The sequence below is a fragment of the Agelaius phoeniceus genome, chromosome 15, assembly GCF_051311805.1.
Source record: "Agelaius phoeniceus isolate bAgePho1 chromosome 15, bAgePho1.hap1, whole genome shotgun sequence".
NCBI classification, from domain to species: domain Eukaryota; kingdom Metazoa; phylum Chordata; class Aves; order Passeriformes; family Icteridae; genus Agelaius; species Agelaius phoeniceus.
In genome coordinates this window covers 1198510-1212747 of record NC_135279.1, presented here as the reverse complement: position 1 = coordinate 1212747, position 14238 = coordinate 1198510, and the positions used below count along the sequence as shown (strand labels likewise).

General features: G+C 45.5%; 1 protein-coding gene across 1 annotated transcript in view; it reads right to left on the bottom strand.

The window, feature by feature from the left end:
- AFF4 (ALF transcription elongation factor 4) overlaps window positions 1–14238 on the bottom strand; it is a 47773-nt gene that overhangs the window by 27950 nt on the left and 5585 nt on the right. The window contains exons 2-3 of the mRNA XM_077186635.1: window positions 2799–2925; window positions 369–1145 (exon numbers count right to left, since the gene is read on the bottom strand). Of these exons, the coding sequence (XP_077042750.1) occupies window positions 369–1145; window positions 2799–2921 (900 nt within the window). The 5' untranslated portion in view covers window positions 2922–2925. The remainder of the gene's footprint in view (window positions 1–368; window positions 1146–2798; window positions 2926–14238) is intronic.

The window sequence follows — 14238 nt, the reverse complement described above, 5'->3', positions numbered from 1 at the left end:
AGGAACAACAATGTATTTACCCAGCTTGTCAAAATATTTGTGGATATCCTACAATTTCCCTAACTCCTGACTAGAGAAATACTCTGTGAAAATTGGCCTCTGGGGGTTAAGTAAGCCTTTCTGAGTGTCTCAGCCTTTATTTAATAAAAAACCCAGTATCCACACTGAAGAAGCAGAAGACAAAAACAATTCCTTTTGCATGCTCCCCACTGAAAATACAGCATAGGTGAAGGTGCTTTGAGTAACAAAAACACAGTGTTTACTAAAAACTCCGTTTGGGTTAGGCAAATTGGGACTTTGGAGAGGCTGGAAAATCCCAGCCGAGGTGGATTTACATTTAAGAAGGCAGGACAGGGCCAGTAACTTACATCCAGTGGCTGAGAGGGAATTTTCAGCTTGGTGAGGTGCGCCTTGCTGCTGGGTTTCAGCTCGTTGACGCCGCCGCCGTGGCTCTGGCTGCTGTAGTGTTCTGAGGGAAGCTTTGGCTCCATGGACTCCTGCCCGTCCATCGGCCTGACGTAGGCAGTGGGTTTCTGTAACATCGAGCTGGACTTGGACATCAGCGAGGGGGGGAAGGACTGGGTCGAGTGCTGCCCGCTGGCGAAGGAGGGCACGCGCGAGGGAGAGTCCCAGCTGGGCTCGGGGTCCCGGGGCGACTTGGAGCGCTGGTGCTCCTTGCCGTGGTGCTCGCTGCCGTGGGCTCTGGAGTGCCCGGGGGCCAGCGAGGCCACGGCCGGCGGCTTCCCGGGGCTGCCGGAGCGGCCCTTGGAGTGCTCGGAGCCGTGCTGGCCCTTCTTGCGGCCGCCGCCGCCGTAGGAGTCGCGCTCGTGCCGGGCCCCCGCGGCCGCGCCGCCCCCCGAGCGCTGCCCGTGGCCCCCCAGCCCCTGGGAGCGCTTCTGGGACTGGGCCGAGGTGCTGGGGGCCGGCCCCACCGGGGTCCATTTGCTGCTCTGGTGGGAGCCCGCGCCGTGCCGCTGCTCCCCGAAGAAGCCGGGCACGGGTTTGTCGTCGGGCGCCGTGGGCACCGAGGGCTTGGGGATGGCCACGATCTTCTGCAGCGGCCGCTCCCCGATGAGATCCGTCATCTCATCATAGTTCCCCAGCATGCTCTGGATGCGGCTCGACAGCTTGTCCTCTTTGCTGGTCTGGGACAACAAGCCACAAAATCGGGATTTAGAACCGATGACAACTTCCCAGGAAGTTAAATGGTCTGATAGCTACAGCACTCAACCTGAATTTCAGCCAGAGTACACCCCCTTCTAGCACTCAACCTGAATTTCAGCCAGAGTACACCCCTTTCTAGCACTCAACCTGAATTTCAGCCAGAATACACCCCTTTCTAGCACTCAACCTGACTCTCAGCCAGAGTACACCCCTTTCTAGCACTCAACCTGAACCTCAGCTGGAATACACCTCTGTCTAGCACTCAACCTGAACCTCAGCTAGAATACACCCCTTTCTAGCACTCAACCTGAATTGCAGCTAGAATACACCTCTGTCTAGCACTCAACCTGAATTTCAGCTAGAATACATTTCTTTCTTTGCCAGCGTTTACAATTCTGAATTTTAGGTCTTAAAACAGCAATTTGACTCCTTAAAACATATTAAAAATATGTAACAATACATATTTAACTCCCTAAAACATACTGAAAATTCAGCAGCAGAGACAGCTGAAGCAGCAATAATCAAATAATGCACTGCTGAGCTGGATGCCAGTTCCAAAGCTGCAGATGCCCCCTGTCACCTTACAGACTGTAACTTCTCTAATACAGAATGCATCACTCCTAAAAGGTTTTAATTAGCAGTAAAATAAAATCAGCTTAACCTCACCCCCGTAAGTCATTTTTAATTGGTGTTTATATTGGCACAATGTTTGTTGCACACAGTTAAAAGGGTTCTTTGTTCTATAACCACTTTGTTTTCTAAATCTGGGATCCTGGATCATTCCCCCATGCACCCCAACCAGCTCCAGTTAACTTCACACATGTGGAATTTGGTTATCAAGCACAGGAACAAAAAAACCATCAGATATTTCTCAACTTTCCTCCTGCAGGAAGAGAGTTTGCAGTCATGTTTTACTTCTTGCAAACCAGCTGAAATTGCAGCAAGGGAAGGGTTTGCTTTCAAATTGAGTTTTGAACGATGTAATTAACCTATTAAATAATATTTTATTAGTTAGTCCAGAATTAGGTTATTTTTTCCAGTACTGTTCAGCAAAGCAACCTGGAAGGAAACCCAGCACAGGCTGAAAGCTGTGCAGGACCACAAACAGAATATTCCTTCAAAAATTCCTTCAAAACAAACTAAAACATCAGCTACAGACTACTGGAGCACTAGCTAGAGCTGATAATTCATGTCAAACATAGTCATATCAAACATTCCAGCATTTTAAATTAACCTCCTATTTAAACATTCTCTTTGTGAACTTATCCAGGTCTGGATTATGTTGATGAAAGGTTAGAAAGTTTAGCAACAGTCTAAAGCACCCCAAAAATGGCAATTTGGCAGCACACAATGGACAGTTTAATTGCTTTGAGTCACTGTATAGAAGGTGGAGGAAGGAAGGAAAAAATTTTGATGGTTTTATTTTCCTTTTTCTCACTCCCTATAAAGGCTCCTCCCCTTCCCAAGCATTATAAATCTGCCAGTGGAGCTGTGACTGCCCAGCTTTATTTTCAAGCCCTGCTTAAACACTTCGTTGCCCTAAGAGCTTTCAAGAACAGAGATAAAAATAAAACATGAATTTGCAGATGATTTCTGTTCTAAACCCTGCATTTCTCTGAGGTGCAGGAACTCACCACTTTGTAGGGTTCAGCAAAGAGAGGGGAGTTGGGTGGGAAGGCTTCGTCACCCTGCTGAATTTCTTGATTTCGCCTTTCCCGTTCTTTCATACGCAGCACATTCCGGTCTTCACGGTTCATGTTGCTGCGAGCAAAAAGAGCAGTGCTGATCACACAGGGAAGCAGGAGGGATGAGAGTGCCCAAAGGAGGGATCCAAGTGTCCCCAAGCAGCCTCTGGCCCTGTTTGGCCACGGAATGATCCCTGTTAAGAACGCACTGAGGGCCACAATTCCTCAGAACTGTCCAATTTCAGCCCCCTCCAAAGGGCTGTAACCCCCAACCCACAGCTGGCTTCTAACAGGGAAACTTAATGCAGCAATAAAAAAAATTAAATCAAATAAAACCCACTAGGTCCTCAGGCAAGCAGCTATTTCAAACCACTTCACCCGCTCGAATCATCTCGGCTCCAGCCCACGCCAAACATCTCCCATTCATTTCTAAAATACCTTTTCTCCCCCACATCCCCCAGATGTTCTGCCATCCCCCCACGAGGCAGTGCTTGACTTCTCCTGTAGATTAGGGTTATTTTTGGTGCTGAAATACCTTTTTTTGGCACCATTCTCCAACATATTCTAACCTCAAGCTTTGATGTGGTTTCCAGGTCGCTCTCCCTCCCTGATCCCCAAAAGGCATTTAACCTCAAAGCAGTAATTTCAGAGAAGTTCTGGCAATAATGCACCTTTTGCCTTGGACCATATCCTCCTACTGCAAAAATGCAGATTAAGAACCTGCCAATCCCCCTTCTTAACAAACTTTCCTTTGCAGTTTGGTCTTGCTGCTTCTGTTAACAGAAATACATCAAATTCTTGCAAAACACACACAAAAGTTGGAAAAGATTCCCCCTGAGCTTGACACAGCATAAAGGAGTAAACAAAATGAGATGATAAATAAGGTGCCACTAAGTCCTTTAACATCAAACCCCAGGATGGTTTGGGCTGGGAGGGGCCTCAAAGTGCATCCAGTGCCAGCCCTGCCATGGCAGGGACACGTCAGGGACACGTCCCACTGTCCCAGCTGCTCCCAGCCCTGTCCAGCCTGGCCTTGGGCACTGCCAGGGATCCAGGGGCACCCACAATGTGTGCTGAACTCTGCATCAAGAGATTTAGAAATGTTCCTTCCTGATCTGCACAAAGTACAGTTGGTGCATGCAGGAAAGACACTGATGTTCCACCACATAATCTGCAGTCGAAAATGAAAATGCTGGCTGCTTAGAAAATCATTATTTCATGTCTTTAGACAGCTGATTATTAAAAATAATAAATGACTTGCTAGAGCATGACTCTGAAAGCTGTGCAAACCCAGCTATTGCATTCTCAACAAGAAAACTTCAACCCATCAGTCAGTTTTTAAAACATGAGTCTTCTCACCTCAGTAACATTTCTGCCTCTTACGTTTCTTCCCCATTTGGCTTCACTCTGCCTATGGCTCTGAAATCTCAGAGGCTGCCCAGAGCAGCCCAAACCCAGGCTGTAAGCTGAGATCTTTGATGCCTTCTAAGGCACCAGGTTTGCTGTATTTCCCTGCCTTGCAAACAAGGTACAAGCACTGGCATAACCCAACACTGTGATGATACCAAACCCATGAACACAACTTACATTTTATGTGAAAAATCACTTTTTTCTCCAGTTCTCCTGTAACCTGCTGAACTCATGTAAGCACAGGTGGCCACCAGGGCTGAGAGAGGGACCTGGCACTGGAATGTGGCCAGCAAACTCCTGGGATCATTCTGGCATTCATGACAAACTTGTTTTAGAAGTTTGAGGCTTGAAAAGAACATTCTTGAGACTGCAATCCAATTTGTCACATATGTAGGATTTCAACACAGATAAATATCAGATTTAATTACAGACACTGATCAGTTAAAGCCAACTGGAACAGTCTGAGTCCATGGCATTTACTATTAAAAGCAAATTTGGAGGCAGGGAATAGCAATGCTCTGGTTCTGGATGGTTCATTCCCACCAATACACTAAGATCAGGAATTACATACAGCTATATGTCCAGAATATTATAATCTTAACAAAGAATTTTACATCTGTTTCCCAAATAGAGGGTTAAATATTTATAAAGACCTTCACTATTTTTTACAGAGATAAGCATCACCTTTTAAAATTGCATCGACATTTCCTGTAACTCTCAGAGCTGAAGAAAAACCATCATTTGTACCAACACTGTCATGCAAAAGGAACATTACAAGAAAGATTCACTGGAGATGTGAGTGGTGCAAACCCAGAGCTGATCTGGCTGTACCTGCCCAGGTCAATGTAAAATTAGTCATCAGAAAGACACCAGTTAATGACACTTTTAACCACTCCTCCCCAGCCTTTTGTAACACAGTAAATGCTAAACACCCTCATGGGGAGTCACCTTGACTGTGGGGGGATTTAGTTTAGCTTTCTTTAACTCTTTTACATTTTTTATTAGAGCAAATAGTTTGACTGTGATACAAGTTAGACTTGTTGGTATCTAATCATCCAATCTCCACACAGAGCTATTTTAAGCGCCTATAATGTGTACAAGGCCATTAAAATCACACCAGCATGAAATGTGTAAATAGAGGAAGTTCGTGGGGCTTCCTTAGCTCTGTACTTCAGACAACTTCCCACTCCAACCCAACCCTCCACAGCCACCAGAGGGGAAATGTTCCCATGCTCAGGGAAAGCAAGGAGGGGTTCTTTGAAAGGCAGGTGATCAAGGCCTTGCTGCTGATCAGCACTGCTGGCATTTAACTCCAGCAGGTAGGAAACTGCAGGAGTTCTGTTTTCAGACCATTTGAAGTTGTAACAAACCTTTAATATCCACTAAAATGCACTGCTCCCACCACTCCTACCCCATCCTCTGGAAACAAGGACAGCACCTCTGCTCCTCCCTGCACAGGCCTGGAGGTGGAAGATGAAGAACCTGTTGCCTTGTACCTGGTGCTATCAAGATAATCCTGCTAAAATTCCCCTTTTCCCAGGTGGCCTGAGCTAAAGAGTGAAGGAGGAGCAGAGCCAGGCTGAGAGAGCCAGAACAATGTCCCAGCAGCAAGGGCCAAAGTCATCTTAGCTGCCATATCTGGGAAAAGAGAAGTTCAAAAATTCTTTAAAAACTCAGAGAACAGGCCTCAAGCACAGGAGAGTATTTCCATTTTTAGGAAGTTGAACTCCACATGGTTTGAGTCACTCCTCCTGCAGTGTCCCACTGTACTTTGAACAGTCCCTGTGTCTGAGATTTCCCTGCACAACCAACCCTTCAGATCTCATGCCTCTGCTCCAGCTCAACAGGAAGAGCTGAAAGCAAGCAGGAAATCCAGCAGGGAATTCACAGAAACTCCTGGCCCAGCCTCCCGTGTGTGTATTCCTGAAGCACCGTTCCAGGCTGCTCCAGGCACACTGAGCACGTCAACACCAGCACCACCACGCCCTCCAGACCAGACACAGCTTTCCTTTCTCCTTCCAACCTCTTCCTAAATCCCACCTGGTATTTCTGCTCATCCCTAATCCAACAAGGGCATGCCTTTGGTTTGAGAGATCACCACCCTGGGTGTGGAACCTGTGGGATGAAATGGCAGAGTTGGTGCTGCCTTCTCCTCCCACTCCCTCAGCTCCGGGCAGGGGGCACATCCCAGCTCTGGGGCTTTTGGAGACTCCAGACTAAAGATAAACCCCAAGCAGCACACCCACGCTGCCTGAGTTCCCCTGGCAAAGCTGTTAAAAGAGAGAGGACCTTGGCCAAACCCTTCTCACCCCCTGAACCACATCAGGCACCCAAGTCCTCGCTCAGCTCAGCACCAGCAGCATCTCCTCATCTTCCCAGACTCCATGAGGCAAAACCATCAAAGGGCAGGCTGGCCAGGGACCCTGCACAGGCAGCCCATGCACAGGGATCTGACCCCAAACACCTCACCTCATCTTCCCAGACTCCATGAGGCAAAACCATCAAAGGGCAGGCTGGCCAGGGACCCTGCACAGGCAGCCCAGGGATCTGACCCCAAACACCTCACCTCATCTTCCCAGACTCCATGAGGCAAAACCATCAAAGGGCAGGCTGGCCAGGGACCCTGCACAGGCAGCCCATGCACAGGGATCTGACCCCAAACACCTCAGCAGCCAGCAGTGCACCTTCAAAGCCTGCTGCAACACCTCCACTTCCTTCCAGACATCCTCATCTAACTCCAGGGCCTCTTCAATCTCAATGGGTTTTGTGAGCAGGAGGAATCAAACAGTTAATTGGTTAATTGGCTGCCATGAAAGCCCAATTTTGGCTAGCAAGGATAAACAGGCTGAGAGGGAACGTGCAGGATCCCAGCTCCGTGTGGGGCACACCCAGCTGCGGGGGCACACCCAGCTCCCATGATTTCATCCTTTTTTCTTAAAAGGAAGGGGAAAAAGAGCTGGAGAGCCTGCCTGTAACAAGGAATGATGTTTTCAGGAGGCATTTAAGAATACCTGAAGCTGCCTTAATGCTGCATCCAAAGGTGCCTATTGATTACTTTAAATATTCTTTTTACCACAAGCAAGGGGCACCTCAGGAGCTGGCACAGGACACTTCTCCCAGCTTGTGCATCAAGCAGGGCATCACCACAAATCCTGCCCTGAAATCATGTGCATGAGCCTAAAGTGCTACTCTGTCAGCTTTTAATAAAACACACTCCCAGAGGAGCTGTTTAAAAAGGAGACATTGAAAAATAACTGTTCTGCAACAACACAATTAACACAAAAACACCGACACACAAAGAGGAACGTGCCCTGGTGCCACCAAGAGCTACTTACAGAAGTGAACATAAAATCTTAACTTCCATGTTCTATGTGATGGTGAAGAAGAAAAACACAGAAAAAAAATATAACATTTCCCACTAAAACAATACAGCTTTGCCCAAAAAAGCACAAATAGGATTCTCCAGGACAGGTTTAGAGGATAACTGTGATGGTGCAAATACAGAAGCAGCAGTCATCTTCAGAGTTTTATAACTGAAATAAGGAACACAATTAAAAACAAGAGTTTACACAGAATTCAAACAGTTTTTGTATGTGTCTAGACAGAGAAAAACCCCAACTTCTCAAAAGCATCAAGTTTTCTGTTTCTGTCCCTCACCTTCTGACACAGAGGCTCCATGCCAAGGGAGGGGATTTGGTTTGGGATGGTTCCTGGTGCACTTGGGGCCTGCTCTGCCAAAGGAAAGGCTGGGACAGCACCAGGATCCCAAAATTCTATCTGAGGAACTCAGAATCACAGGGGGAGGCTGCACAGGTGAACACAGGAAACCCTGAGCCACCATCCTGCTCAGCTATTTTAATGAGAATGAACTTCTCCACAGCTCCAGCTCCCTCTTTCCAAGGTTTCATTTCAGCTCTTGGGAATACAATTCAAATACAATTGTACTGATAATATGATACAAATATAAATCAGATTCACCACTAACTGAAACATAAACGTTTCTCATTCCTACAATACAAACACAAATGCTTCTATCCCACCCCTCACATCAGGAGTTCCTACTGCACATTCAACAGGGAGAACACAAAGTGCCCCAAGAGCTGTCTGGGAACACCTTTGTACGTACTGAGGGTGGGAGAGCTTTAAAGAAAAATAATAAAGAAGTGAGTTGGCCTAGGTCTGGCTAATGTTTGACAAGAACTCCCAGGGAGGGCAGAGCCAGCAGTTTGCTGCAGGCACTTCTCCTTCCCACTCACTCTGGAGCACCCAGAAATCCCCAGCAAGGCAGGATGTGCCTGGGCTTGTGCTGCTCCCCAGACAAAGCAGCACAAATCCTTCACCACCGTTAGCTGAGAGAATTCCAGAGCACTTCTGTGGGAGCACTGCCTTCATTCCAGCTTCTCAGACAAGTGATGGTGCAAGTAATTACATCCTGCTTTTGAGTTTTAGCTGCTAGAGTCCCTTTCACCCCTCAAATATCAGGTTACCTGAGGATCAGTCAGCATCCTCCACCTGAGAAGCCAACGCACAGCGATGGTGGATAAAAGAATTACAGTGATCATTTGTAACTCAACACTAACCACTGGAAAAGGACTTGGGGATCCTTTAGAAAGAGGCTCTGTAAGTGTAATATTTCATTTAACAAGTCCAGATGAGAACTGGGTGCATCATTCATCATACATGAGATTCAGCACGCAGAAGCAAGGGAGAAATGGAGTTTGGGTTGGAAGAGACTTTAAAAATCACCCAGTTCCACACCTCCTGCCAAGGGGAGGTAAAAGAACTAAGGTGAAAGTGAACCCCCAGCACCTGGATCTTAGAAGGCAAGTCGAGGAGGACATTTCTAAATTCAGCACTGCAGTGCAGCTCATTTAAAACCAATTTTAAGCCCATTTTAAAATCATACTACTAAAACAGCTTAAAATTGTTTATATCTGAGAATTTGCAAGACTGGTTTGATGGAATTCACTCAAGGGACCTTAAAAATGCACAACCACACATCTTAAATGTCTCGTATTTGTGCAGAAGCACTACCCAGGAGGGAACACGTCTGGTCCCCCCTCCCTGATGAACACAGAAATTAATTCCCAACTCTTTTCCTTCACAGGAGCTGCACAAAGGACACCAGTCCCTCCTTTCTGTCCTGTCTCTTCAGGAAGGGGAGAGGAACAGGAAAGGCCAGCAAGTGAGAGCACAGAGCCCTGCTCCCTCCTCCTCCTCTGCATGGCAGGGAGCAGAGCGAGGGTCACTCCTCCAGCCACTGTCCCTCTGTCCCTCTGTCCCCAGGCTCCATCCTGGGGGACACCTCACATCCCACAGTGCCACCCCTGACTCAGAGCAAAGGGACTGACACCACAAAGCCACTAAAATTGTCATTTTCTGCACCTAGACCAGGTCAGGTCAGGATTCCAGGTCAGAAAAGGCCCAGGAGCCTCAATGAACTCCTGCCACAAGGACCAGCCCCAGCCAGGAGAGGGAAGTGAGGCTGCTGCTGCTCAGCAAAGCTGAATTTCAACTCTGCCTTCCCAAGGCTCTGCATTTCTATTTGCTCCATCCTGCAATATCTGCCCTGAGGAGCAGGGGGCTTTCTTAACCAGGCAGTGAAATTCCTTCCCCTGAGATGCCAGGGTTGAGGTCACCTCACAGCAGTGCAGAGTGAGCTCCAGCCCAGCCATTCACCAGGAGCACTCTTTCCTTTCCCAGTTAAATCTCTTCCCAGCCAACTTCAGCCCAGTTCCACCTCCCACTCCACCAAGGACATCCTCCCCATCTTTTCCACTCTCCATCACTGGGAGAGTCTTTAATTCCCCCAGTGCAAAGATGGACCATCAAAAATTCAGCATTTTTACATGCAATCCTTTCATGTCCACACAGGCTAACCAAAGCATATTCTAGCACAGTTTCCCAACAAATTTCTGCCCTTTAATTGGGCAGAAACTTAATAACCCAATTCCTGTGCCTACATGTTCATCTGCTTAAACTTTGAAGCCAAGACAATTGGCATTTAGATTTTATTAAGCAATAGTTATTCAGACATCTAACATTAATCTGGCTATTATCATTCTGACTTCCTCCCAATAATTTACTTTCATAAAAGACATCATTACATTTGAGTGCTATGAACTCTGTGGCAGTAGGATTAGGAAAGTATTCACTTGACAGAAATTCTCAGATAAATCTGCTCTGTGTAAGATTTGAAACAGCAGACAAGGCTTTAATGAGGTGCCATCTAAACCAGGGATGAAAAGGCAAAAGGGAAAATCACACTCAAGGTTCACATCCTTCTCCCACCTCAACTACAGAAAAAGAAAGGAGAGCAGTTTATCAGAGCCTTTACTCTGGTTTAACTGTCACTTCCTCCAGCCCTGCTGTAAGATCATGTCTGCACTGTCTCACAAGACATTTATCTTGGACTTCCCATCGTGACCAAGGTTCACCCCCTGTGCTGCATCCCCCACTCAGCTGAGCACTGGGGTTGAGATAATAATTCTGTAATGTGCTTGGGAGGGATGGAGGGAAAGCAGGAGGATGCTGGGGAGCAGGGCAGCCAGAATTGAAAACTGCATTGTTCAATGATTTCTCTGTCCCCAGAACCCTGGGAAACCACTCAGGGTGAGCCACAGAACAAGTGAGAGGCCTACAGGGAAATCTGTGTCCAGGCTGCTCCCAGCACAAGTGCAGGGGAAGCCCCAAAACCACCAGAGGGGATCCAGGGCAGCAGCAATGGATTTTCTACATGATCACCAATTCATTATTATCAGGATCTTTTCAAAAGTGGTGGCTGGAACCCTCACAGGGCAGTGCTCCCCACTGGCAGCTGCAGCAGTTCTAGGATTGCTTTACAGACTTCACAAAACCCACAATTCTGAGTACCAGAGAAGTGAGAACACAAGTTTTCCCTCCCACTTTTCAGCCCTAACTTGTATTCAAAGGGCTCACCAAACTCAGCATCATTTCCTACTTGTCTAAAATCTGCTGTCAGAACATGACAGCTTTGAGACCTGGGATGCTTCCTGGTACCTCCAAACTTTCTTTTTAAATTTCAACATGCTGAAGATGAGAGCACAGAGTAGTTAAAACTCTGGAAAAACCTAGGGAAGAGAAGCATTTAAGATTTGCAGGCAAAGCAAAAAAATTTGGAAGCGAGAGGAAGGGCCCAGAACTATCTAGAGAGGGAAGCTGAAATGCAGCAGGAAAGCCACAGCTTTGATGTGCTGTGCTTCCAAACAAACACTGCTCAAAACCTTGCAAAGTTTTCACTTTTCATCCTGCCTACTAAATGCCACCTGTACTTTATAATCCCCCTGAGCAGATTCAGAAAAACATTCACATTTCTGCCCCCACTGAGTAACAGGGCATTTAGTGAGGTGTCTTTTACCTCAGGAAAACAGTTGATAAATGTTTATTTAGCTGCACAAACTCTTTTAATATAAATGACATCATATTTTTCCAAAATAATGATGTTTGGGTTTTTTTTCCCCCAAGTTCTTACAACTTTTTGCACTTTTTTGGATATGGCCCTAAACCAAAAGACAATAAACTACAAAACACAGAATTCTACCAGGCCATTTCACTTCCAGCCAGGGAAACTCGGTGAGTTTTGCCACTAGAAAGAGAAATTCAGCTTTTTGTGGCACGAAGTTACAGACAAACACAAGGACATTGCAAAAGCTGAGTCAAAATTCAGTTGGGTTTCAAAACCCTTCATGCAAGAGGCCACAATTCACACCGAGCTGGGTCAGAGCTGGAGCCTGGAAATGTCTCTGGAAGAGCCAAAACTGCCTCAAGTGCCACAGAAATTCCATCACACCAGGCATTGATGGGCACCCCAGCCAGGGGCTCAATTAATGGAATTCTTCAAAGCACAAGTTCAAATTAATTTTTTTAAAGGTATGATTCACTATTCATAGCGAGAGTCACACATAATAATTTTTTAAAAATTGAATAATGCATTGAAATAAATTGTATAGCAAGGAATCAGCCCATTAGAGCAGCTAATGAGATCCAAATCTCCTACTCTAAAATAGCAATGAAGATTAAACCACACCCATTTCTGACCATCTTGAGCTTCAAGTCTGTCAGCAAATCATGACTGGACGGATTTAAACATTCCTCTGAATAAATTAAAAAAAAACAAACAAAAACATTTCTGAATGCCAGTTCAGCATGGACCTTGCTTCACGTGGCCAGGAAATAATGCAACTTTTTCCACTAAAAAAAAAAAGAGAGAAAGCTGAAGGAAAAAAAACAAAGAAAAAACCTGAAGAAAGTATTTTTTTAAGAGGTTATTAGTGATTAACAAATTTAAGCTGAAGACTACTTGTTACAAGTCTCCTATTAAAACATATTTCTGGTAATTATTGGCTAAGAATGTGTCACAGTGCAAAGTCCTCACTTGTGTTTTTTGCTCATTAAATATAATTAGTGGAGCTCTTTCAGCACGAGCAATTGCTCCAGGAAAAACCTTTTCACCCTTTATCTTTTAAAGGCTGCTTTACACCAAACACCAGTTTCCACCGTGGCAAATCAATGCTATAATATGATGCTAATTTATCCTATCAGCATTAGAAGGCTAAATTAAATCTAAATTAATTAATTTTAAAATAAATTAATTAACCAGAAACCCCAAACTTCACCAGGCAATTTAAAGCAATACTCCATGAGGCCACAGTGCCTTTCACCCACAGCCAGGGGGATTCCAGCAGCTCCACGCCAGTGAGAGGCAGAGCGGAGCTGGAAGGCTCAATGGGAAATGTCAAACAAACACAGCACCTCGCTCCAAAATATAAAAACCTCCTCAAAACACACAAACAAACTCTCAGGAAGCTCTGTTCCATAGAGGACAGCTCAGAACATTAAAAAAATCAAAACAAAACAGGAGAAAGGAAAAATATCAGTACATGAATCCATTTAACCTCCTCTTGGCCAGTCTTTGTGCTTCAAGGCCTCTTGAAGTTACAAAAGTACAATAATATTAGGAGATTTTTGTAAAATCCAGCATTTTTCACTCAGCAATTTCCATTAGGTTTATTTTATTTATGCCAAAGTACAGGATAACTTGCTGAAGTTACAACATGTTCCTTTAAGTTCTTCAACCTGTTTCCCATATTCAATTCTCTGAAATTTCCATCCTAATGTTTTCAAATCTGGATTTTGACCAAAGAATTAAAAAAAATATCTTTAAATAAGGAAATGCTTATGTTAATTGTAATGTAATTGGAAAGTTACATTGGCAGATCTCTCAAATTATTTTTTTTTCCACAGAAACTCTGGTTATTCCTCTGCCCACGAAATGCACGACATCACACAAATCAAATTCCCATTTTGATGTAGCTTTTTTTGGTTTGCTGTTCCCTTTCCCTGTGGGAAAAACAGAATTATAGAATTGTTTAGGCTGGAAAAGCCTTCCAAGCTCCTCAAGTCCAACATTCCCACTGCCCCAAGTCCCCAAAGTGCCACCTGCACATTTGAAGCCAGGCAGGGATGGGCTCCAGCCCTGCCCTGGGCAGCCTGGGGCAGCTGGACTGTCCTTTCCATGGAGGAATTTTCCCAGTTTCCAGCCTGAAGCTCCCCTGGCACAGCTTGAGGCTGTTTTCCCCTGTCCTGTGCCTTTGGGATTTCCTGAACACTTCCTCCTCCCCGAGTTCCTCTGCAGCCCAGGCACACAAAGGGAACTGGGGACTCTGATCTCTTCATCCTCCTCGCTTTAATGATTTGTGCACATCAAAGCCTGATTAAAACCATTTAAGCACTTCCATCACTGAAATCTCTTTAACGTCTTTTGGAAATTAAATTAAATGCAGAAACAAAAAATCTCCATGTGAATGCACAAAGCTGGACAATTATGGTCAGGTTTGAGCTTTTATAGTCAAGCCAGCAGGAATGGGGAAATACATGGGAGTACACAGTTTTGGAAGCCTAATTTATATAAAAATATAGCAGAAAACCAATATATAATCCAATACTCATTTTAAATCAG